The sequence below is a fragment of the Macrobrachium nipponense genome, chromosome 38 (genome assembly GCF_015104395.2).
Source record: "Macrobrachium nipponense isolate FS-2020 chromosome 38, ASM1510439v2, whole genome shotgun sequence".
Classification (NCBI taxonomy): Eukaryota; Metazoa; Arthropoda; class Malacostraca; order Decapoda; family Palaemonidae; genus Macrobrachium; species Macrobrachium nipponense.
In genome coordinates, this window is record NC_061098.1 from 42,309,101 (window position 1) to 42,335,941 (window position 26,841).

The window sequence follows — 26,841 nt, forward strand, 5'->3', positions numbered from 1 at the left end:
TCTGGTGATTAAAAATTAATTTCTCGATTTTATGTGGTTCGGATGCCACAATAAGCTGTAGGTCCCGTTGCTAGGTAATCAATTGGTTCCTAGCCACGTCAAAATATCTAATCCTTCGGGACAGCCATAGGAGAGCTGTTAATCAGCCCAGTCGTCTGGTTAAACTATGATATACTTAACTTTTTATCCATAGGTATCAACAATCTAACAACGCAGTAAATGACTGACTTCATGACAGAATGATACCATCCCAAACGGTTCATGGTATTTAGCCTGGATTGAGCTAAAATACTAAGAAATAATCAAGGAGTTAGCATTACGAGTCTGCTAAGAGGCTCCTACAGGAGATCCTGAAGATACAGCCATGAACACTCACTTTAATTGCTTAGGGAACACAGGAAAAGTATCCAGAACCCTATTCACTGTTCCCAGTGATGATCTGTCTATCAGCCTTCCAGTTCTGCCCTGTTGCTATGCAATGGTATATTTGTTGGCTTTCGATGAAAATGTTGAAACACAGATTTCCATATTTGGACAAGACAAGAGAGGACTGAACTCACCCTGGCAGCAGGATGGAAGTGTACGAGATCCAACAGAGAGCAGGACTTCCCTCAGCCACATAGAAAACTCTGCTACAAAAGGCGGCCAAGAAATGAGTTACTGGTTTCCAGAGGTCTGGAGATTGAAAGATGCCTTCAATAGTCACTGCAAGAATAATGGACATTTATATATTGCGTGAAATAAAAAAAATGAACAATGCAACGTTAAAGTTCACCTATGGGGACTGAAGACAAGTTGGTAATAGTACCAGAGACCAAGAAAGAGCATAATGACCCAGTAATCGATGAAATAGAGAACACTAATAGACACTTCAGCATTGCAGATAAATCATTGGTTATTTTGTACGAAACATACTGGTATGAGTGGGAAGGTGGCTAATGATATGATCATCATAAATGATAAATGCATTTATCTGTCTCTCCTGACTAAGAATAACAGTACCATAAACAAAACTTTTTTTTCCTTTATTATGAAAATATTACATAAAATTCTCTACATTATTTACATAGTACATATCTTATCAGAAATACAGAAGAATAGAATAAAAAAAATAAAGTACAATGTTAAATATACCTGTGTTACAAAATGATATTGCGTGTAATCTATATTTTATTTAAATTTTTAGTAATTTAAATATCAATAAACAAAACTAGTAGCATATCCCAGTTGCCATTTTCAGTAGCTTTCAAAATGCGAATATTCATCATCAGAGTCTATTAGGTAATTTGGGGAGTTTTCTTACAATGTTTGATTGTCTTTCAAATAAAAAATTTTTTACATAAGAAAAACATATTCAATAAACGTGTTCTTTAGCCCTGAAATATGACTAAAACCTATAGTTGTAATCAAATCCCAATATATTAGAACAGAAAGCAATAAATTCATGCGTGACAGCGTGAACAGGTTGTGAAATACGACCGAGTTTATTGCACTTGAAGGAAACACCTGTAATGTTCTTTTCACCAATATTTCTAATAGATTTCTCATTAAAGTCAAGCAGCAAATCATCTTCCAATAAAAAGCAACATGATTTTTACCTCTTGTAAACTAACAGATGGCTGAATGACCTGACAAGAGTTATACTACAATTTGAGGCTGTTTTTATACATATTATTGTAGGTAACTGACGTTATTATTATTACCCACTGATGCTATTTTTCATTTGAGCCTCATTGCTTCTTTGTCTCTTGATATAGGGTGTCCATAAAATCCCAGTACTAATACAAGTATTTATTGCTTATAATGGTACTGGGACTTTATGGACGCCTGTATGTTTGTCAAGAGGCTAACATGAGAGTTGCAGGTGGATGCTGACTGAAATATTACAAAAGGTTCGTGATTGGAAAACACTGAATAAATGTTTGAGTAGAAAGGGATGTAACCTTTGACCTTCTATGTGGGTCAAAATATGTTGGCCATTGTTTTCATTGTTTTGACATGTATGCGATAGATTCGTATTTGATGTCGTTACTCCGCTAATGAAACAGAAGTACAAATTTGCTAATTGGTATTTGACATTAATGGTCTGCACGTTCAACGACTTTGTGTATTTGTCCTTGAAATATGATTGCTTTCGTTTTACTAGTTCTGATCAACTTACTTCCGACCGCTGATTTATATATTACATTGGGCTCAGAAATTGGTCGAATAATGCAATGGATATCTATTAAAGATTTCTTATTACACAGTGACGTCAAAGACAGTGTTAAGGTCTAGGTCATAACTAAGTTAACGTCAGTGTCAAACAGGAACTTAAACTGGGCCATCACCTTTGAACTAAGAAAGACAGATCAACTAATGATGCCTCTTCGAAGAGTGAAATCATGGTCAATGTAAAGTTCATACTTATAAGTCAAATGTGAAATAAGATTTTAAGGTAAAGGAGATAGAGTGGTAAAATCTAAATTTGAGATGAGGGTTTGGTGTAGATGTTAGTCCTTTGGGTGCCAGGAGTTTGCAATAAGGTTTGGTCCTTGTTGTTGGTAACTAGCAGTTAGATTTGGGGAGTGAGATCACTCGTCTTCTGAATCTTGCTTTCTCTGGATGGTCTTGGCTGAGATGAAATGGCCAAGGCTGTTCCCTAATAGTGAGCTGATATATATATATATATATTATATATATATATATATATATATATATATATATATATATATATATATATATATATATATATATATAACATATATATATATATATATATATATATATATATATGTATATGTATATATATTTTTATATATATATATATATATATATATATATATGATATATATATATATATATATATTATATAAATATTTCAAGAGCACCCAGTTTATACTTATATATATGTATATAGACATACGTATACATATATATTGTCGAATCTTTCTCAGGATAAATCTAGTGAAATTTGGCCAAAAGTGTAAATAATTTCCAGACATTATATAACGAAAATGTTCCTAGGAACTCGCAAAATAAAAAAATAAATAAATAAAAATCAAGACGAGAAAGACAATATGGCCGACGCGCGTCCTACGTTCTCTCGCTCTCTTGACACCAACGAAGTCATGAATAATTCGAATGTTATTCCTCTATGGAGTGATGCTGGTCGCTTTAGATGCTCTAAATCTATTGAGTTGATTCTTTTCAGCATAAAAGAGGCCGGCTGAAGCTAAGAATCTCTGCTGGAACTCCGGAAGTGTTCATTAATCTCCAACCAAAGCCGGGGTCAATCCGCAAGGTTGAAACAGGGGCAGTTCGACTCATTTTCCTTCCATTCCCCTGTTGATTACCTGATGCCACGATACCTCTTGCAAAATTAAACGCTCTCTCTTCCCCACCTTTCTCTTTCTCTCTCTCTCTTGTGTGGATGTGTGTGTATCTGGGTAAATGGTGTCATGTGTTTTGTATGGCTGTTATTTCACGTCTACAGGAGTAATTCTGGCTATGTCTCTATGTCTCTCTCCATATATATATATATATATATATATATAAAATATATATATATAATATATATATATATATATATATATATTATATATATAATTATATATATATACTATACATACTATATATACATAATACATAACATACATATATATATATATATATATATATAGATATATATATATATATATATATATATATATATATATATATATATATACTTATATACATAATATATATATATATTATATATATATATATATATATATAACATATATATATATATATATATATATATATATATATATATATATATATTATATATAGTGTACTGGTAATCTTCTTGACACGAAGATAGATTACTTTGTTGTATTCCAATAGTAACATGAAAGCTCATTTTGTGAGGATATATATATATATATATATATATATATATATATATATATATATATATATATATATAAAATATTTGATTAATGTGTAAGTCTTAGCAGAGAGAGAGAGAGAGAGAGAGAGAGAGAGAGAGAGAGAGAGACTGCCCTCATTCTCCAGTATGTTAGTTTCTGAGCAGAAATGTTGTCCATTTCCCACCTTGTCCGGCTGTGCTCCTTCCTTCAAGCCAAGTGGCAGCCTTTTCCTTCCCAATCAGAGCAGCATCAGTCATGTCAAATCTTGTCTTTCGAACCCAGACGGTCCTGAGAACATCGTGACATCCAAAGGGTGGACGGTGGATGAGGGTGGCTCGGATTCCGTCCTCTGTTACAGCAGTTGGCAATCCTACACCGAACGTGACCTGGGTCAGACAGGAGGATAACAGCAGGTAGGCAATCAGGTCAATGTCCTCAATACTGAATAAACATTTCCCTGTATGAAGTATGGTTAGGTACGCAGCTCACTCTAATAAATCACGTAACCATAAAAACGATACATTCTATTCTACACTACCACTAATCCCCTTAAATCCAAGGTGGAAAGGTAAGTGAAACAGGTACTTGGAACAAGTACTTTCGTAGTATATTCTACGTTTTCAAGTTCACACTGATATACTACGAAGTGCTTCTTCCAAGTCCAAGTCCCTGTTTCACTTACTTTTATACCGCGAATTTAAGGATATTCTTCAACTAAGTGTTCCTTCGTGCTACATTGGATATGACTACCATTAATAAATGAATCCAGTGGGAAGAGGTTTTTTTACCTTGATTTACGAATATTCTAACTCCATTTCTTCAAAACGGGGCTCAACAAAATTCTGCCTCTGTATAGAGCAAATTACCCAAACCATTTTCAGACCCTGACCATTACTGAGAAGAGGCAGATGAGAGAATTTTCCTGATTTCAAACTAATCATTTGTTGTCTGTAATGTTCTCAAATCAGGTTGTAGGTTGCTCCTATCCCAATTTGAAGTCAATGTCTTTTATTGAATTTTGCTTTCATATTCACACTTTCGTAAGGAAAGACACTGTATATTCGTGTATGAAGGACTTTACGAATCTAAAAACCCCAATTTGTAATGAAATTCTTTATTAGGATATTCAAATATCCTCATTTCTATGGACATAAGACTATGGGAAAGAAGTGTGAGCGTCATGCTACATCTGCCTTACGAATCAGTGGTCATTCTTCAACCGAAAGGCTTCTTTCTGTCGAAAGTCTTTTCAGTCTCATTCTGTTCAAACTGAAAAGTTTAATTCCCACATAATTAAGGATCGAAGAGATGTTTATTTGTCTGGTGTTTTTACGTTGCATAGAACCAGTGGTTATTCAGCAACGGGACCAACGGCTTTACGTGACTTCCGAACCACGTCGAGAGTGAACTTCCATCACCAGAAATACACATCTCTCACCCCTCAATGGAATGCCCGAGAATGGAACTCGAGGCCACCGACGGGGCAGACCAAGACCAAACCGACCATGCCACCGAGGCGCCCAGTGCCGCAATGAAATAGGAGTAACGATCCCCGGAAGCCGAGAGACAGAAGCCGAAATCTGAGCTGGAGAGCCAATTCAGGTGCAAATCCGGTTTGATCTTACAATATCCGCTCGCTCGCATATGAAACGGAGGAAGCTTTAGCCTCGACGGCATCAAATATTCGCGTCATTTTGATGCAATTTGACGTCCAGAAGATGAAATGAAATATTCAGTCTCGTTTGGGCGCTGAGTGACCTCTCCTGAATAAAGAAGGAAGGGCAGCGGTTTCCTCTTTAGCGGTGATTGAGAGGAAGAGAAGCCATGACTGAAATGCAACAGACCAAGAAATAATGGTAAAAAGTCCCGGTAAATGATCCGTAATTAACCATAAGTGCTATGTTAGTGATTTTATAAAACGATATATCAAAGTCACAACGCCCTCATTAGATAAATGTACTTTATAGCCTGACATAAAAATGGATTTTAAAGACAACCAAACGTTTAGATAAAGATTTTGTAAAATAATTTCCTACTCCTGAACATATCAGATGGAAAACCTCACAGAGAAAAGTCACTTTGTTAGACGTTTCTGACATTTTTAACCGTGCTTATGTAACATGAGAACTGTTCTTCATAGATTTAATGCTTTGATAAACTCCTTTTCCTTAAAATGAAACCATAACTTTATATATTAATGATGACAAATACCGATTTACTAGTGACATCTAAAAAAAGTATTCTTTTTCTGGAAATACAAATTTCAGCTCATAACTTTCAACTTTTCTAAAGAACACGTAGCCAAAGATTTTCTGGTGTTTGCAATCACATTTCAAATCCCTGAATTTTAGTAATGACTCCTTGATTCCAGTTTTGACTTTTTTGTTGATTATTTTCCAACGTGCAAAACCAGAATACTCGGGCAGAAATTTTGCTGTCCAAGTAAATCGTATTAATCAAAATATCGTAAAAAAAAGGTTTAAAACAAAGGCTTCCTCTATCTGGCAATAAATTCGACTTCACCCCATGACGAAATCATTTATACGCGAAAAAGCAGACCATGTAAAATTTGTGAAGTATATGACACAATGCTGTTTGAAATACGGAAAATATATGACACAATGCTCTTTGAACCAAACAAAAACTTCTTTCAGTTTTCTTCTGAAGATGGAAAGAGAAACCCACAAGATAACCGTGTATAACTGGTTTACTTGTAAGCATTTACATGGCATTAACACTCGAGTGGGCCTCAAAGCACTCGAGTGTTAATACATTGTAAATACTTACAAGTAAACAAGTTATATTCGGTTATCTTGTGGGTTTCTTTTTTCCACAATGCTCTGTATGGTTGCCCTGTGTTATGAACCTAATAAAGTCCGCCATTTGTTGAGAAGCAGGAGACCTTATGTAACACCAGAGGATTTTGTGATGTCTTGCAGCAAACTCCGAGGTTCTCTCTTGGGGCATCGGCGAAGCCAGACTCTCGATCGAGGGGGCGACCAGAGCAGACACGGGATTCTACCTCTGCCTCGCCTCCAACGTCGTCTCCAGGGCGGAGCCCGTTCGCGCGGCCGTCGTCGTGACTCGTAAGTAATGTTTCTCTTCTTAAACTCTTCTTTATCTACTGATTAACATGAGTGGTTCTCAGTCAATAGAAATAAACTACTCTTGTTTATCCACTGATTAACAACGCATTTTGTAATGGAGGAGTTGACTGGCTACTCGGGACTAATGTGAATTCGTATGTTTGTATTTTCTTTAATGTTACCTTTCACTCATTTGCATACAAAACTGGCACTCTTTCTATTACATACCTTAATGATGCATCATCATCTTTCTGTATTTATAATATATCATCGAATTCAAGACAGTGAAATGATGTGTAGCCTCCTTCCATCTGGGCAATTTTGTTTTTTTGTCGGAGAGAGACATAAGTGTCCCTCATCATTTTTACGTATTCGTCAAATGTCTGTGAATTCGTCATCCATTACAACAAATTTGAGCATCACTGGACAAGTCCGTCTTTTCTCTCGAGTCTAAAAGTCATCACAGTTTTCGTTGATTCTTCCTCTTCCATTCCACTCAGTTTTTATCCTTCCTTCTCCTTCTGCAGAAAAACTCCAGAGGTTCCAGACGAAGTGGAAGAAGGCGCAGAAGAGTCCTAACCTGAGTCCCTTGGCTCACTTGGGGGGGACGGCCCGCCTGGAGTGCAGCGTGAAAGCCGCCCCTTCACCCACTTTCAAGTGGACCATCAACGAGGACCGAGTTCTGCTAAATGACCGGAAGTATTTCATAAGGGTGCCTGAGGTGAGAGGGGCTCCTCCTCCTCCTCCTCCTCCTCCTTTCATCCATCTTATCTGCGCGTTTTTGCATTTCGTGACGGGCTATAGATAGTTACGCTGTGTAAGTTTTAAGTAAATAAAATGATGTCTGGGTTTACATTTTAACTGAAAAGTGTTTTAAGAATTCACTGTATGCGAATTACACCGTTAATATTCGAAATAGTATATTATTTAAAGCCCGGGACGCAGTGTTACCATGCGCAAACACCACAGGAGGATGGACAGATAGAAAAAAACAGAGTATAGGTATTATTTTGGTCGCTGAACAGAGCTGAAGTAGGGTTCGCTGTTTAGAGATATAGAAATGAGGCCAAATAGTGGAAGAAATAGTATATGAGAGGCGGTACAGTAAAAATAATGAAGAGAATAGAACAGCAAAATAAAAGTAAGTTAAGAAATGATAGGTAAATAGTGGAATTTTTAGCTCATGTTAGTGTAACCAATCCATACGTCAACTTGGTTTGTTGATCATCCCACCCACCCCCAATCTTCAAACATACCAAACTGCAGCCCTCTAGCCTTAGTTTGTCTATTTTCTAGGGAAGGGCAAAAGCATAATATATTCTTATAATGCACTGGAAAGAAACTTCACTAAGTAGTTTAATAAAAGAAAATTTCTGTATAAAACTGATCCTTACTTAAAAAGAGCAAAGCTGTTCTAATGTTTAAAAGCGTTTTTGAAAGACGGGGAAAAGGAAACGGGGTTAGCCGAAAATTTGTAAAATTCGACCTGTCATCAAAAGGGAGGAAGGAATCCCCCTTTGAAATCTTTGTCAGGTGGAAATACTTGGTTTCCAGCCGTTTGTATGTTCGTATGTACCTACTGTCCTGTTAGCATATGGTTATGATTTTCCACCCCCCACTCGTATAAGTCCGTTGAAGATGACTTAGTAAGCATTATAGGAAACACCGGTCGGATTTACAACCCGTTTCTCATTTTGTCCCGATGGTAAACAATACACAAAAGACTTGTAAAAGAGTAATTGATAAGAATATAATATAGTATATATATATATATATATATATATATATATAGTATATATATATATATTATATATATTCATTAACCTGCAATTGTCCTTCAATATCCAATTCAATCTACCTCGGAATTAATATATTTTTTTTATGTTAAACTGAGGTTGGATTTTCATTTATAATAATTTTGTCCTCTCGTGGATTCGAACCAGTGCACAGAGGAGATATCAGGATTTCAGTGCGCTTGTTCGAATCCACGAGAGGACGAAAGTTATTATCAAAGGACATTTGTAGCTTAATCAGGTATATGAAGTGATAAAAATCCATATATATATATATATATATATATATATATATATATATATATATATATGAAAGTATATATATATATATATATATATATATATATATATATATATATATATATATATATAATATATATATGTATATAGTAAAGTATATATATACACACACACACACACACACACATATATATTATATAATATCTATATATATTATATATATATTATATATATAATATATACTATATATATATATATATAAAGGATATATATATACACATATTCATATATATATATATATATATTATATAATATATATATATATATATATAATATATAATATATATATGTATATATATATATATATGATATATATATATATATATATATAATATATATATCTATAATAATTCTAGTTATATATATGTATATACATTTGGGGTTATCCAGGGAAAAGCACAATACAATTAGGTGTTTGTTCCCAAGAGCAACGTTTTGCAAGTTCATTGTTTCATCTTCAGGGCCGAAAAAAGTATGCAGCTAATTGACTAAACGATAATTATGCATAAAAACATTTAGTAAATTACTAAATTAAACCTTTAGAATAGTAACTCATTCGAAGTAACAAAACATCATATTGCAACGGATGTCTGTCATCTTACAATGGAATGCCCAACAGCCATATTGAATTATGTATTCAATGGTCGCCTTTCAGCTTATTGACGGTTTGGTGGCCTGGTCGTCTGTCCTTGAAATCAAGAACGTTTCGCTGAAGGACTACACACTTTACACCTGTGTCGCCGCCAATTTTCCAGAGGATCCTACGCTGTGAATTACACTCTTGGCTCACCCCCTGCCCCCGAATCCACCTCAGTATCTCAATGTAAGTCATATATATGTATTCATATATTACATATACGGTATATATATATATATATATATATATATATATATATATATATATATATATATATATATATATATATATATATATATATATATAGAATATATATATATACTATATATATATATATATATATATATATAATATGTATATATATATGCATATATATATATATATATATATATATATATATATATAATATATATATATATATTATACACACACACACACACACACACATAAATACATATACACACAGTATACCCTTTCTTGTTGTTTCACATGACTGTGGATAGAGTTCCAGACAAGTGATAATTTATAGTAAGTAAATATGGTTACGAAAGAGTAATAAAAAATAATATGTGAACTTTGCTGTCTTCCTAACAGGTCACGACAGTCACAGGTAGTACGGCCTACCTCTCGTGGGTGCCCCCGGGTGGGGGGACACCCCTGCCGGCTACACCCTTCTGTATCGGCCGAAAGAACGGAGGAAAGTACACGGTGAGTGTCGGTGGTTTTTGGTAGCACGAGTCTGTTCATTACGTCATCAGCGCTTCCCTATAGACTAATTCACACAGATAAATATATATATATATATACATATATATATATATAATTATATACGTATATATATATATATATATATATATATATATATATATAAATATAATTGTGTGTGTGTTGTTTTTATCACTTCACCGTGATTCATATATATTCATTAAGCTACAAATGTCCTTTGTTATCCAATTCGCTCAACCACGGAAATAATCATCAATATGTTAAAACCGAAGGGGAATGTTTTATTTGATAATAATAATTTCGTCCTCTCGTGGATTCGAACTAGCGGACAGAGGCGAAATCAGGTAGAGCGAATTGGATAGTAAAGGATATTTGTATCTTAATGCATATATACATACATGTATGTATGTATGTATGTATGTATATGCATACGTATAAATCCCCATCACTTTCCCTCGCGTCTGGTTTCCACCTGACATGACGTGATGGACGGAATGAATTGCGGGTCTCAAGTGCAGATTGTAAAGGGCAAATCCGAAGAAGTCCCCAGCGTGACGAAGGGTGGATGCTAATAATTATGAGAGAGGAAAAAAACACCTCATTAGGCGCTTGCTGGTTCCCGATGAGTGTGGTCAACTTAATTTGGGATATTAATGGCCGGATATTTTTCAAGTTCGGTGTTTTGACTCGTTTTTAATGGATTAACTCAGTGAGCGGAAAATTTGATTAAAGATTTGATCGCATCTGGGTCGGAGTAACTCATTACTGACTTTATGCTATATGTGAAAAGTTGACGCATTGCAGAGTTTAATGCCTGATGTACTTGATGTAGTACTACATTTCAGGAGGCAGTTCTTTTCATTGACCAACATTTGTTAATCATGTTTATGTCACCGTAATCTACTTTCTCGCGAACGGGAAGTCTTACTAAGTGCGTCTAGATTCCATCATCGATGGCGACAGTTTTTTTTAGTGTTATGTGGATTATTTTCTTTTTATTACCAATTCTTGATAAAATGGTCGTTTTAACATTAGTCTAAGACTGCTTCACGATGATGTAAATGGTTGTCCGTGATTTTAGAATAAGTGTCAAACTCTGGAAAGACAGTGTCACAAATTGTTTGGTTGTGGAACAGACCAAAATTGATTAAAAGCTATTCCGATCCCTTAACAAGTATTTGTGAAGACCATGACGAAGTGCCAAGTATCTGGTTACTACACTGACCAATCATAAAATAGTTACCTCACAACAGCCAGACACCTGAACCTTCATCCTAGATAAAATACGACTGAATACCCAAAAGGCCACAGTGATCCTTTAAAGACTTATAAATAAGACTAAGTTCATTACAATAGGTTTGAGGTATTCTTCTATGTAATTAAATTAATTAAAGGGCATCAGTCCATCAACAACTTTAAAAGTTTAAGTATTTCCCTGGTTCTAACTCACTTCAATTAAATGGAAGGTAAACCGCTCAATTACCACTCTATATTTCTATCTAAACCAAATTAAATATACTGGTGAAAAATAAGAAAACACTCATACAAATTTTGAATACAAAAATTCATTATTAAACTCAAAATCTATAAGTGAAATTCACAATCTCAGGGAAATTTACTATTACTTGAAAACAACACAAAGTTTAGTTAATGCTTGAATTAATTATTAAGTAAGATAAAATCAAAATTAATATATCCCTAAAATTAAGAAATTAAATTATTCAAGGAAAATTCAGAGTGTTAAGTAACAATCAAAATTTTAGAATTAATTCACAAGTGTTAAACAAAAATAAAACTTGAAAGGAATTCTAAGTAAATGCAAAGTAATTCTCAAGTGTTAAACTCAATTAAATTTGTAATGATTAAATAATGAAAACATTTAAGTTAATCAAACTGTGAATGTAAATGTAAACACAGAAAAATGTGGAAAATATCAAGATTGCAAAAACACTAAGAAAGCATTAATCACACAGAATACATATATAAAATAAAAAACACTTAAATAAGAAAAATGGATACATGAAAAAAAAATAATCACCAATACCAAAATGTGAAAAAATGGCAAAAGTTTCCCCTGGAATAACCTAAGAACTTTCACTATTTCCAGTACTTTTTATGTTTAAGTTTAGTGCACTGAACTTACTAAAAATCTCTCGCCTTCTAATACCAATTTTAGAAGGCCTTTCTCTAAATCCCCAATAAGCACTCACACACGAGGCGCCTGTTACACACTTTCACAACGTCTGTTCAAATTCCACAATTAAACGCTAAGAATTAAATAAAGATATAAGTTACGAGTGACCATAAAAAAATCTTTACGTTAATGTGATACCAAAATTCTCTCATACGAGAGAGAGAGAGAGAGAGAGAGCGAGAGAGATGAACGGTCTCTGATATCGGAATGAACAAAAATTGTTCTCGTAGTATGGAAACGTTAGAGTGGACCTCGTCCAAAATGGCTGGGCAAAACATTTTGGGAACGAGACACAGATATTATCTTAAAAATTCTCTTTCAAAACAATAAATAGAGAGAAAGTGGGATTATAATCATAGATAATGTTTATTATTAAGTGATTTAAGACAATAAAAGTCTCTTGAGAGTAAAAGATATGATTATAGAATTTTCTCGAATGAGGTAAATGTCATCATATCCGTAAGTGACGTCACAAATCTTTCCATTTCATGTTCTCTTTTGGCAAATCGAGAGATATGAGTTAATTTATCAGCAATATTAAATAGTTAAATAACAAAACCAAAAGAATCTGTATTTTCTTAAATGAATGAATGGTATCGTAAGCTAAACTTCTATAAACTTCTAACATGACGTAACTTCACAGAAAAATGGTGAAATCTTCACGTACTTTTTCGACAAAAACACACATGTCCGAACAAGTCATGCGAGTTGTATGATTGACAGGATCTAAAACAAAAATGGAGAACTCGAGATCCGCTTAACTCTAGTGATGACAGCATTTTCCTGCTTCGAAAACGGATAATGCTAATTTCTCTCTCTCTTTTCGCATTCTACGTTATTCTTTACTTTAATTTTATTTTCTGAATTCTGGACATACATTATTAGAACATACTAATACTAATCAAACTAATGCTGAGTCTGAAAACATTACAAACACTTTTACAATATTCCATAGTTACTGAGGTGAAGGTTATTGCACTGCGGGAGAGCCAACAGCATAAGAATACAGAAAAAAACAGCCCAGTTGAGGACAACCAATGATGATATGAAATTCAGTGAAGATCTTGTAAGATGTCATGAGACTCAGCTAAGAATATAAGCAGAGATGTCATGAGACACTGCTAAGAATAAGCAGAGTTTCAAACTGAAGTGCTTTTTCTTTTTACAAAATCATCTCATGAGAAGTCCGAGAAGGAAACATGAGTTCTGTAGTGGAAGGCTGTAACAGAGTGCCATCATACGTGACTAGAAGATTTCTCTGGGAATTACTCTTGCATTTTGTTCATTATTCTCAAGGTTTAGTAGTTGATGCTCTCTCTCTCTCTCTCTCTCTCTCTCGGTCGGTGAAGAGAATCCTAGAGACATAACTGACAGAGTGGATATTGTGAACCTCACTATGGCAATTAAGGTTACGCACATCTTTGGTAAAATGGTACATTATATATATATATATATATATATATATATATATATATATATATATATATATATATATATATATATATAATAGTGAATGTTTGTTTGTGACGAGGTATATTTACCCATATGTTTCTGTGATATAGAAATCCGCACCGCTTGACCGATGTAGACTAAATTTGGCACCTGACCCAACTTTCATTAACAGGTAGTTTCAAACCCTCCTGTGACTATCCATTCCTCAACCTCCCAATTATGCTCCTTATCTCCTCAGTCACTTCCAATTACGCAGACCAGGCTCATTTTGTCTTTTACTCTCTACAATCCACGAATCTTCCAAATAGATTCCAGAAACTCCAGACCCATGCTCCATGAACAATGCCATTCCTTTCTGTTAACTACCTTTTCTAATTAAATTTCTTAGTACACCTACAATGTTAATATTCTTCAAACCCAAGAAACACATGTCCCTGTGTAGGTTCTCCTAAAACCGTAGCTATCACTATAATTGTTTTGTATATATATATATATTATATATATATATATATATATATAATATATATATATATATATATATGCAGAAGCAGGTACTATGTCGTACCTCTAAGTAAATGGGGATACAATCCACAATGAAGTAAATTCCTCTTGTAGTTTAAAATATATTACTTGTATAGGATTAAACGCTTTCGACCATCAACTGTGGTCTTGTTCACTAAAGGTGAACAAGACCACAGTTGATGGTCGAAAGCTTTAATCCTATACAAGTAATATATATTTTAAACTACAAGAGGGAATTTACTTCATTGTGGATTGTATCCCCATATATATATATATATATATATATATATATATATATATATATATATATATATTATATATATATATATATACATATACACATTAAGCTACAATTTGCTCTACCTCGGGATGAATATACGTATTTTTATATATGTCAACCGAAGGGGAATTTTTAGTTGATAAGGAATTCCCTTCAGTAAACACATATGAAAATATATTCATTCCGAGTTAAATTGAATTAGATAGTAAAGTACTTATATAGTTTAATGCGTGTATATGAATTACGGTAATGCGATAAAACTCACACATTCACGTATATATATATATATATATATATATATATATATATATATATATATATATATATAAACTATATATATATATATATATATTATATATAATATATATATATATATATATAAAATATATATATATACTATATAATATATATATATATATATATATATATACTATATATAAACTATATATATATATATATATATATATATATATATATATATATATATTTATATATATATATATATATATACACACACATATGCGTGTGTGAATGTGTGTGTGTGTTTGTGTGTGTAAATAAATTCTTCAGTTAAAACAGGATACGTCTGAAGTATAAAAGGCCCATTAAAACACTCTGGTTTAAAGGTAAGGAATCTTCACTGATAAAACAACAAGATAATAGGATCAACCTTTCCAATGGAGCCTGGGACTCTGACCATATAGACAATATCTTCCTTAAGGCAACAATGAAGCGGATTAAGACAATTAAGAGAACCAGCGTCGGGTTAGCGGTAACTCCAGGCATCACCTAAGGACATATCTCCCACTATATATTTCACCAATGTAACTTCTTCTGTCATTCACTACTTGATAATGGTGCGAGTCAGTCCACCGAAATATAGACCTTAACTTTAAACAAAAGTGTTTTAATGGGCCTTTTAATCTTAAGATACATAATTATATAAATAAAATATATAATTAAGCCCAATTTTTCCATAAAAAAATAGTGACAAGAGTGTTAAACCACCCATCTTTACTTACATATACAATACCAACCAACATCAATTAGCCGTTAGAGGATCGCGTTTTGAGAGAACGGTCATACCTAAGGAGTCAACTTTTATAACATTTACCTGGAGTTATGATTTCCCTTGAACCCTCTTAACTCCTCCAGTCTCTAGCTTTCCTTCATTCGTTAGACAAGGTGTTTTCAGACGGTCTCCTATTTACAAATATTGCATATTTATAATTTTTGTGGTTTCCTTTTGTTTGTAGTGCTGTGTGTGTATGTGCTTAATGAATGGTATTTTTTCACAATTCTTTATTGTAAATTTAACTTGGAAATGGGGTTTGACCTAGAAATATCACAATAATCCTGGAAAAAAAAACACATGTATTATAAGCAAATACCACAGGAAACTGATAGGCAGAAATCCGTATCAAGCGCTTTCTCCTTATTGAGGCAATATCAAAGCACAAAAAAGAAAAGCCCCTGTATAGACGAAGGCATTTGGTAAGGCTTTCTGCCTATCGTTTTTTCCGCGGTTTCGCATTTACAATGAAGTCACGCGTATCTACTGTGATTTTTAAGCATATATATATATATATATATATATATATATATATATATATATATATATATATATATATATATATATATATATTGTGTGTGTGTGGTGTGTGTGAAATAAGTCCTTTCACGACTAATTTCTCTTTCTCTTTACTGTGTGTGTAAAATAAGTACTTTCAAGACAAATTTATCTTTCTAACCTCACTGTGTGAGCGTTTTGTATTTCGAGAGCATCCTTTTAAGAATGACAAAATAACATTTAATGGTTTATCAAAGTGTTAAACTGATACTCATGATATCTTGTTGCTTTCAATATATATCATACTCATACTACATTAAATCCCACGTCTGTCCCTGATTTTCCCCTTTAATATATCGTCTTTCTTTTCTAGTGATATTATAACAGTAGACAGAAATTAAACAAGTGACACACCGGATAGGAAAACATGCTTAAAGTCAACAAGTGTAATCAGCTAACAGTTTGTGCGTTTAGCGGATACTGGTGCTTAGCGACTGCATAAGTATAAATGGCTACAATATCACTTCAGTCGTTTCTGGGTAGGCATAGGAAAGTTTTAACTTGTCTAACCTATTAGAAAGCTCTTGTATCCTTAGTATCATTCTTCACCTAGAACTGAATTGTTTCTTTGTGACTGGGATTTCATTTGAGCAGAGAGAGGATGTCACCGGAGCCGATGTCACCGCGGCGGAGATCCAAGGACTGACGCCTGGTACAGTTTACGAGTTCCTAATCCAATCACACAACGCTCAGGGAAGGTCTAACTACACCTCTTCAAGTGCTCAGATTCCAGTGCCAGGTAAGACGCACAGAAGCATCTTCAAGAGAAATACCCTTGCAATAACAATTGGAATAATATTGTACTTTAACATCCGTATTACGTTTGTTTTCCTCGACTCTCGAACCTCTTAATTCTACCCTGCGTAACTTAACTGCACCGAAGGCATTACTTAGGTTCTTTGCAGCGTCCCTTTGGCCCCTAGCTGGAACCTCTTTCGCTGCTTTTTCTGTACGTTCATTCATATTCCTTTTCTTCCATCTTACTTTCCACTCTGTCTAACAATTATTTCACAGTGCAATTGGGAGGTTTTCCTACCGTTACACCTCTAAAACCTTTTCGCTGGTAATTTCCTTTTCAGCGCTGTATAGCATCATAGGTCCCAGCACTGGCCAGATTCTATATTCCTTCCTTCCTTCGCAATGCTACCTTGAGTGTTCTTTCCGAATTCCTAATGTTTCTCTTCCTGAGATACATCAGTTTATTCCCTCACTTCTGTTTTATCCTGATTACTAACATTTCCCTTCACAAAAAACGAGATTCTAATTCCTCCTCCATGGGTAAGCCCCAGATTCTTTTTCCTTTCTGCTGAACATTCAGTGAAGAATAAAACTCTGATTATTTCCATCCCTGCAGGAGTTGTAAAAGAAGTTGCCAGCAGCAGCAGCAGCAGCAGCAACAGTCAGCCGGGTGTTCCTCTCCTGACACTGTTCCTTACGTCTCTGACTGGCGCAGCCTTGATGGTTCTGAACGTCAGCATCATCGTCTGCTTCGTCAAGCGCTTCGTTCTGAAGAGGAACACTTCAGGTAAATGTTGCCAAGTTTCCCTTGCAGTTTCAGAAATCGTTGTCTGAAACAGAGAAAGGCGTATCCACTTAGTGTCTATTATTGTATGCTACATGATTCACTAAATGGCTAGTATTGATGGTATGTTAATGGCGCCACTAACGCTCGGTTCTACCTGCACAGGTATGCCTGCACAGTCGGCTTGAGCAGGCAAAAATGAACCCACTAACGATCAGTTTTGTCTGCACAGGCTTAAAACCGCCACTAACACTGTTCTACCGGCGCAGGTATGCCTGCACATTCGGCCTGAGCAGGCAAAACTGAACCTCCAAACTTTCAGTTTTGCCTGACAGGCTTAACTACGCAGGCATAACTGAACGTTAGTGGGTTCACAGGTTGACTGTGCAGGCATAACTGCTTAAGTATACATGAGTGTTAGTGCCGGCCTTTAGTTATTAGGTTGTATTTTATAAAGTAATAAACAAAAACACGTTGACATTGTCTTACTAATCTCTGAGTATGTTGTAAAATACAGGGAAAGAAATCCATGTCACAATTGCTTCATTCTGTAACATATGATCACTTTAGAATAATAAAGAATTTGGTCATAGAACTGCGATTGACTATTTGAAAGAATAGTTACGACAAAGAAAGAAGTACATTACAAATTATTGAGTATATTTTTCTTCTGGGAGTTAGGAATTAAATCTTACTATGAGGTTTCTTTCCTGGGTAGTGACCCCCACAAAGTTTGAGGGTCGATATCTATGACTAATATTTCTTGTGGGTCATTATCTTTATGATATTCATAGTTTTTTGTTCATGTTTTTACAGTCATCCTCAACGGGCTTGTGCTTAACACGCCGTAAAAGTGGATACATACCGGGTTAAAACCCTTGGGGTCACTGTCAAGGAGAGATCCACTCTAAGTAATGAATCTTCTTGTAACCCTTACAATCACAGTGGCGTATATCCTGATAACCACTCGATCCCATTAAAAAAAAAGAATGCAGAATGGTAAATATGTGCAATTCATAAGCAAGCATAATTCTGGCATGCTTTACTCTCTTAGTTACTGAATGAGTTTATGAAATCCTATCTTTAAAGAGCATAACCAAACTAATGAACAAAACATGTAGCTAATGAATGACCAGTCATTTCACTACTTCTTCTGGGGCATCCTCATATAAAGCAGCTGTTTCTGAAGCTTATGGGCCTGTTTGGACACCTGGCTTGGACCTTGAGACCGGGAGAACTGGAAGCATAGACTCTATATCATCTCAAGTGCATTATCAGGTAAGAAACTGACTGAAGTTGCCATATTAGTCATGAATAGCTACATTTCTCCAAACGTTTACATCAGAATTTCGTTTCAGCCTAAGCTAATTCAGCTGTTTTTACTCTGAAGATGGAAATAAATAAACTTTTCCTTTATATTTAGAAAAGGGATGGTATTATAGATTGCTCAAATACATAATCATTACTATAAGCTGGTTATTTGTGATTCATCAGTTATCAATCCTTATTCTGCTTAGTTTTTCTTCATATTTTTCCTTTAGTTCATTAGTCAGTCTCCAATGGGTGAAGAAGAAAGAAGATTCTCCTCAACAACTCACAGTCTCATGACAGAACTATCAGAGTATCAGAAACAGGAAGAAACTCCTCTAACAACAATACCAACTTCTGATTACTTCATCAGCACAGCCAGTCCTCTAAGTAATTACAGAAGTGACTTGATCAATGGAGGATTGAATTTAGCAGCACGAAAATCCCAGTCTTCAAAATCTCTGACCAATTTTAATGAATTTATGACACCTGGAGAATCACAACACGGTCTAGATGACAACATTTTTAGAAGGATGAAGGTAAGGGTTCAGTCTCCAGACATCCCTGATGTGTGCCCCAAAAGCCCCACATTATGCCCTTCATTGACTCGTCTGCAGAGTTGTGAAAGGACAGTGAGTCAACTTGAGGATAATGAAGACAGAATCTCTTTGTCGTCAAATCATAGTGACTCCTCTTACAAAGGCATTCAAGGGCAAGCACGTGGGTTCAGATCTCACGCACCTAAAAGCAACGTGCATCAGGGCAACGCAAGATGCCCTGCAGCTATTCATAAGTCAGAAAGATTAACGTCTTCTTGTCATGATATCAGAAGGGAAGCCATAGCTAATAAACCATGCTCAGGCCCTTCTTTTTCCAACATTTGTTGCTCCACTAAACTCACGTCACAGGTCATATATCACGGTCAGCCACATATTCAGCAACAACATGAAGAGGAACAGAAACGTGAGTATTTGCAGCATTTACAACATCAGAATCTTCAGCAACGACAAATGTCACAGCAACACTGCCCTAAACTAGATCATCAACGGCAATCCACAGAAAATACACCGGATCATCATCGAATCATTCATCAGTGGCCTGATCACCACTACCAAGAACGTCAACAGAATGTAGACCATCAGAATGATCCTGCCCATCACCATTATCATAATCAAGATCAGCATTGCCATCTGCTGCACTCAGAACATCATCACCATGTGCAGCAGCAACATTTAGGACAGCATCATCACGCTGGAGTAAGTGAAGCCCCAGATAATCATCACCAGCATCAACAACTCAATGAAAATCTAAAGTTTCCAGAAAGGCAGCTTTTCAACCACAGAGAACACGATGCGCCATGTTGTCCAACATCAGAAACCACCATGTTTCATCAAACATTTCCCTGCTGTCATCAGTCTCAGTTCCATCTCCATCAGCCTAAATATGAAGAATACCCCCAATTGCACAATAAGCATGCCCAATACCAATATCTAGGGCATCAAGTCCCTGCAGTCCCACAGCAAATATTTCATAGTTTGCCTCGTAAAATGCGACGGTATCATTCTGAAGACCTAGAGTCTCCTAAACTTCACAGAGTCACTCATTCCACGAGATCATCAACTCCTCAACTCTTTCATCAACATGGACCTCCACAGAGCCTTTCAAGCAATCCAATAACCCATTCACAAAGTGAGCACAGTTATTTAACACCGTCTCCACAAGGGGATTACCAGTTTCATAAAGATTCGGTTGCTGAACACTCCTTCAGTTACAAGAGAGAAACTCCTGTTCAGTATTCCAGAGTGCAACCATCAGCTCTTACTATACAGGATATGACCTATGATAATAATGGTTATGGTCATTTTGAAACTACCCTAGGTAAGTAATAGTGACTTTATGTATATATCAACAAGATTCTTTCTTCTTTCTATTACATCATTAAGATTTTAATTCATCTGTCTTATTTTTCTTTTATATAAGGTCATGCTTTCGGAGCATTAGCTTCATATTAGACTCCTTTCTTCCTTGTGAATATAGCTATCAGATGATCTTTTTCAAAAGTACCTCACTCCATCTGCAGACTTCTTTTTGTTAATATTTACACATTTTTTGTGTTAAGGGACAACAAACCGTTCAATATCAACTGAAGCTTTCACTGAATGGAAGGGATGTAAGTTAGAAAGTACAAATCTAATAGGCGAAAAAAACAGAAATAGAAAGATGTACCAATAAGGACTTAAGATATGCATCTAAAAACGGCAATGGGAGTAAGAACTTTGGCCATGATTCATGTCACTATAAAATTTCACCATAATGTCTCATAAACTTAGGAGCATTTGAAACCATGACACTACCAGGATGACTGTTCCACAGTTTTACATTAATGAATTGAAAAAAATCTAATTCTGTGCAGTGTGGATTGCGGCATCTCAACAGGTCTATTGATGTCAATGACTTAATAGGTGAGAGGTTTGTATTATGTCACGAGACGCAGGCATTCAAGTAACCAAAAGAAATTAATTGGTTTGAAAAATATGGTCTCGTGACTGACATGGTCAAAAGAAACACTAAATTCTAGACTCGTCCTGCAGAATTCATTACCTAAACAGAAACCAGAAAATCACATCATCTGGGGTAAAAGATCCTCAAGGAAAGTTTCTTCCACTGTAGGCCGGACAGTTGCCATGGTTTTGACAGAGAAAGCCGAAGATGAAGGATAAAGATGAGACAGCCTTTTGGTAAAATGCCAGACATCCTCAGGCCTCCTATGAAGCTTTTCCATACAGGAAGATAAAATTAGCAGAAAAGTCTGCTCGAGTATACAATCCAGCAGGCGAACTCGAATCCAAGAGAAGTAGAATACCAAGGTACAGAGGCTATGGCACTACCCAAGACTAACCTGTTATACCAATAAGAGCTTTAACGAAGCAGGCCTGATGATTAAAAGTGCTTTTATAGACTTGAAAGTCGACCTACAATTTTGGCAATATTTACAATATTTTGGGAAGTTTTTTATTTAGATTGGATATGTTGTTTTCTAGAAAAATCTTATATATATATATCACACACACACACGCACACACACACACACACACACACACACACACATATATATATATATATATATATATATATATATATATATATATATATATATATATATATATATATATATATATATTATATATATGTGTGTGTGTATATATATATATATATATATATATATATATATATATGTGTGTGTGTGTGTGTGTGTGGATCTAGAACGGGATGCAATCTATTTATTTTTTTTTAACTAATCTGAATCTTTTCCACTCCATTTACCTACGCTAACTAAGATCAGTTTAGTAACTGGAATGAAATACAATTTAGTTGAAAAATGGTTCTGACTCATGAGTGTCAGGAAAAGGAACGCTATTCAGAGACGACTTATCTTTGTAGTCCAAAGGGAGTAGATTAGAATGAAGTTGGAATTAATCTCAAAAGATAAAAAGTTTATTCCCCTTTAAGGGTATGCAGCTTTATAAGGAAAGTAGAACAAAACTACACACAAAAAAGAGATGCAGCTTTACAATGAAGTTAAAATAGAACTACACACACTAAGGAGATGCAGTTTTATAATGAAAGTTAGAACCAAACTACACAAAAAAAGAGATGCAGCTTTATAACGAAGTTAGAACAGAACTGCACACAAAAATGGAGATGGAGCTTTTAATGAAAGTTAGAACCAAACTACACGCAAAAACGAAAACTAATGGAGCTTTATAATGAAGGTTAGAACACAACAGCGCACCAACAGTGTATTATATTGTTAGTATTTGATTTGATAATACTATTGTTCTCACCAGACATGTAGACAGATTATAGATTGAACAAAAATCTATCTTCAACAGTGGGAAAATGAATATGGTTCAATTAAACTAAAAATGGTAAATTTGCAATGATTCATCAAAAAACTAAAAAAAAATTAAAGAAAACAGACATTTATACACTTTTATACAGATATGGAAACCATGAAAGAAGTTAGAAAAAGAATTGTAATTGGTGAAAGTGACCTAACGTCCAATTTACAGGAAAGCGTCATCTTCCCTGAGGTTCTAGTTTTTTGTACAGCAATAACCCTAACAATTCTTTTCCATCAACATTAGGGTTGATGATGTTGGGGGTTAGCAGCATTTTCACACAGGGGAGTACGACCTTAATTTGGGAAATCATCCTAAGTAATACTGTCAATCTGAATTTTCCAAGAGGCAAAAACCATTTGTTATTCATACTTGTGCCAGTCCATGAAATGGATGATTTATCTAGGGTCTTTGTACGATCTCAGATAATTCAATGAACATTAGACCATAAACAATTTTCCTCAGTATAATAAGCAGAGATAACTGACAGGCATTTCAATAGGTCTGCACATTTGAAGTAATTTACATCCAGCTTTCCTGTATTTTGTAGTTTTTGATAAAAAAGAAATGTGCATTTTACGCCAGAGTAATAGGCGTCTATAGCAGAGGTAAATGAGATTATTATATCTGGTATTTAGGAAAAATAAATGAAGCAATAATTCACTCTCACATTTCTTATTTTCTTCTTCTGTTCTTTTCAGAATTATGAGCACAATCGTAGGTTAATAGTACAAGGAATCGGTCCAGTCAAAGGTTGCCAGGATCATAATGAATGTGCCCTTCTTTCTCAGTTTTATACCAAATGCTAACTGATCATTTTTTGTAACCTGATAATTTATGTCTTGTATCCTGAGTGCCCACAGAGAAAATAAAGTAACATTTCATGAAAGTTATTTCCTTCCCCCTGACTGATAACTCTATATGGAATAAATAAGCACTTCGTTCCGAAGACTTTGCAAATACGTAAAGGTCAATCATAAATCAAATAATACCTCAAGATAAGTCGATTTCTGAAGGCCGGAGACATCTATAGTAGTTTTTGAAAGCTATAGAAAAGTTGATTTTAAGGCTTTGGAGGTTACATAAACCTTCTACATCAATAAATAAGTCAAGGTAAAACCTACCTATAAGGTACGTTTCAGGAACCTTGTAAAATCATATAGAGAAAAGATTCAAGGAGAATTGGAATAATAATAATAATAATAATAATAATAATAATAATAATAATAATAATAATAATAATAATAATAATAATAATAATAATAATAAAATGCCCAACTGGAAAGCCCCAGGTTCCCGATGAAGTCCATGGATACTGGCTCAAAAAACTTCAAGCCCCCCTACACCCACAAATAGCAGAACAACTCCAGCATTGTATTACAAATCACCCTGCGCCCATATGGATGACCACAGTAAGAAAAAAAAAACAAAATCCTTAGTACAGAAAGACAAGAGTAAGGGAAATATAGCTAGTAAACTACAGGCCTACCAATAATGTGGAAGTTACTAACAGGTATCCTCAGTGAAAGGCTATACAACTACCTACAGGATGCTAACACCTTCACCACCAACAGAAAGGCTGCAGAAGGAAGTGTAGGGGCACAAAAGACCAGCTCCTGATAGACAAAATGGTAATGAAGAACAGTAGGAGAAGGAAAACCAACCTAAGCATGGCATGGATTGACTATAAGAAAGCATTCGACATGATACCACACACAGGGTTAATAGAATGCCTGAAAATATATGGGGCAGAGGAAAACACCATCGGCTTCCTCAAAAATACAATGCGCAACTGGAATACAATACTTACACGCTCTGGAATAAGACTAGTAGAGGTTAACATCAGGAGAGGGATCTTCCAGGGCGACTCACTCTCCTCACTACTCTTCGTAGTAGCCATGATTCCCATGACAAAAGTACTGCAGAAGGTGGATGATGGGTACCAACTCAAGAAAAGAGGCAACAGAATTAACCATCTGATGTTCATAGACGACATCAAGCTGTATGGTAAGAGCATCAAGGATATAGATACCCTAATCCTGACTGGAAGGATTGTGTCCGAGGACATCAGGATGGAGTTTGGAATAGAAAAATGTGCCTTAGTCAACATACAAAAGGGCAAAGTACCAAGGACTCAAGGGATAAAGCTACCAGATGGGAGCAACCTCAAACACTTAAATGAGACAGGATACAAATACCTGGGAATAATGGAAGGAGGGGATATAAAACACCAAGAGATGAAGGACACGGTCAGGAAAGAATATATGCAGAGACTTAAGGCGATACTCAAGTCAAAACTCAACGCCGGAAATATGATAAAAGCCATAAAGACATGGGCAGTGCCAGTAATCAGACAGCGCAGGATTAATGGAATGGACGAAGGCAGAACTCTGCAGCATAGACCGGCAAACGAGGAAACATATGACAATAAACAAAGCATTACACCCAAGAGGAAAATACGGACCAGGGACTATACATAACAGGGAAAAAAAAAAAGGAACAAAAAAAAAAAAAAAACAAAGAAGGAAAAAAAAAAAGGGAAAAAGGGGGAAAAAAAAGGAAGGGAGGGCAGGGGACTGACTAAGTATAGAGGACTGTGTCAAGGAATCGAGAAACAGCAGCACTGGGCAATATCTGAAAACCCCATTGAAGACGAGGGGCTCAAGAGTGGATGGGAAGAAGGACTGATAAAAGTAGACGAAGACCCAGAAATATACAGAGACAGGAGAATGACAAACAGAACAGAGGAATGGCATAACAAACCACTGCGCGGACAATACATAAGGCAGTGGCTATAGAGGGGAGAGCTCAAGAAGGAAATTGAAGGAATGATAACAACGTCACACGATCAGGCCCAGATATTTTCAAAGAACGATAGATAGAAATAACATCTCTCCCACATGTTGGAGGTGCAATACGAAAAATGAAACCATAAACCACATAGCAAGCGAATGTAAGGCACTTGCACAGAACCAGTACAAAAAGAGGCACGATTCAGAGGTAAAAGCCCTCCAATGGAGCCTGTGCAAGAAACGCCAGCTACCTTGCAATAATAAGTGGTACGAGCACCAGCCTGAAGGAGTGATAGAAAACGATCAGGCAAAGATCCTCTGGGACTATGGCATCAGAACAGATAGGGTGATACGTGCAAATAGACCAGACGTGACGTTGATTGACAAAATCAAGAAGTATCACTCATAGATGTCGCAATACCATGGGACACCAGAGTTGAAGAGAAAGAGAGGGAAAAAATGGATAAGTATCAAGATCTGAAAATAGAAATAAGAAGGATATGGGATATGCCAGTGGAAATTGTACCCATAATCATAGAAACACTAAGTACGATCCCAAGATCCCTGAAAAGGAATCTTGAAAAATTAGAGGCTGAAGTAGCTCCAGGACTCATGCAAAAGAGTGTGATCCTAGAAACGGCACACATAGTAAGAAAAGTGATGGACTCCTAAGGAGGCAGGATGCAACCCGGAACCCCACACTATAATAATAATAATAATAATAATATGCTTTATTTCGGCTCGGGGCCATATACATTGAATATACAAAATACAGACAGTAGCAAACACAATCTAGATACA

General features: G+C 35.2%; 1 protein-coding gene across 1 annotated transcript; it reads left to right on the plus strand.

Moving 5' to 3' along the window:
* The first annotated feature begins 364 nt into the window (after positions 1 to 364).
* Positions 365 to 24,078, plus strand: LOC135209482 (uncharacterized). The gene is made up of 10 exons (XM_064242137.1): positions 365 to 707; positions 4,179 to 4,286; positions 6,836 to 6,982; positions 7,510 to 7,703; positions 10,307 to 10,420; positions 17,111 to 17,255; positions 17,871 to 18,041; positions 19,213 to 19,316; positions 19,580 to 21,224; positions 23,950 to 24,078. The coding sequence occupies exons 1-10, from the start codon at positions 365 to 367 to the stop codon at positions 23,955 to 23,957; spliced, it is 2,979 nt and encodes a 992-aa protein (XP_064098207.1). The 3' UTR covers positions 23,958 to 24,078.
* The last annotated feature ends 2,763 nt before the right edge of the window (positions 24,079 to 26,841 follow it).

What these genes read in the sequence shown, in the direction of transcription:
- LOC135209482 (XM_064242137.1), top strand. Translation starts at nt 365, where the DNA reads ATGAACACTCACTTTAATTGCTTAGGGAACACAGGAAAAGTATCCAGA. An exon ending in AGATGCCTTCAATAGTCACT is followed by an intron (nt 708 to 4,178) that starts GCAAGAATAATG and finishes TTTCGAACCCAG; the next exon opens with ACGGTCCTGAGAACATCGTG. An exon ending in CGCGGCCGTCGTCGTGACTC is followed by an intron (nt 6,983 to 7,509) that starts GTAAGTAATGTT and finishes CTCCTTCTGCAG; the next exon opens with AAAAACTCCAGAGGTTCCAG.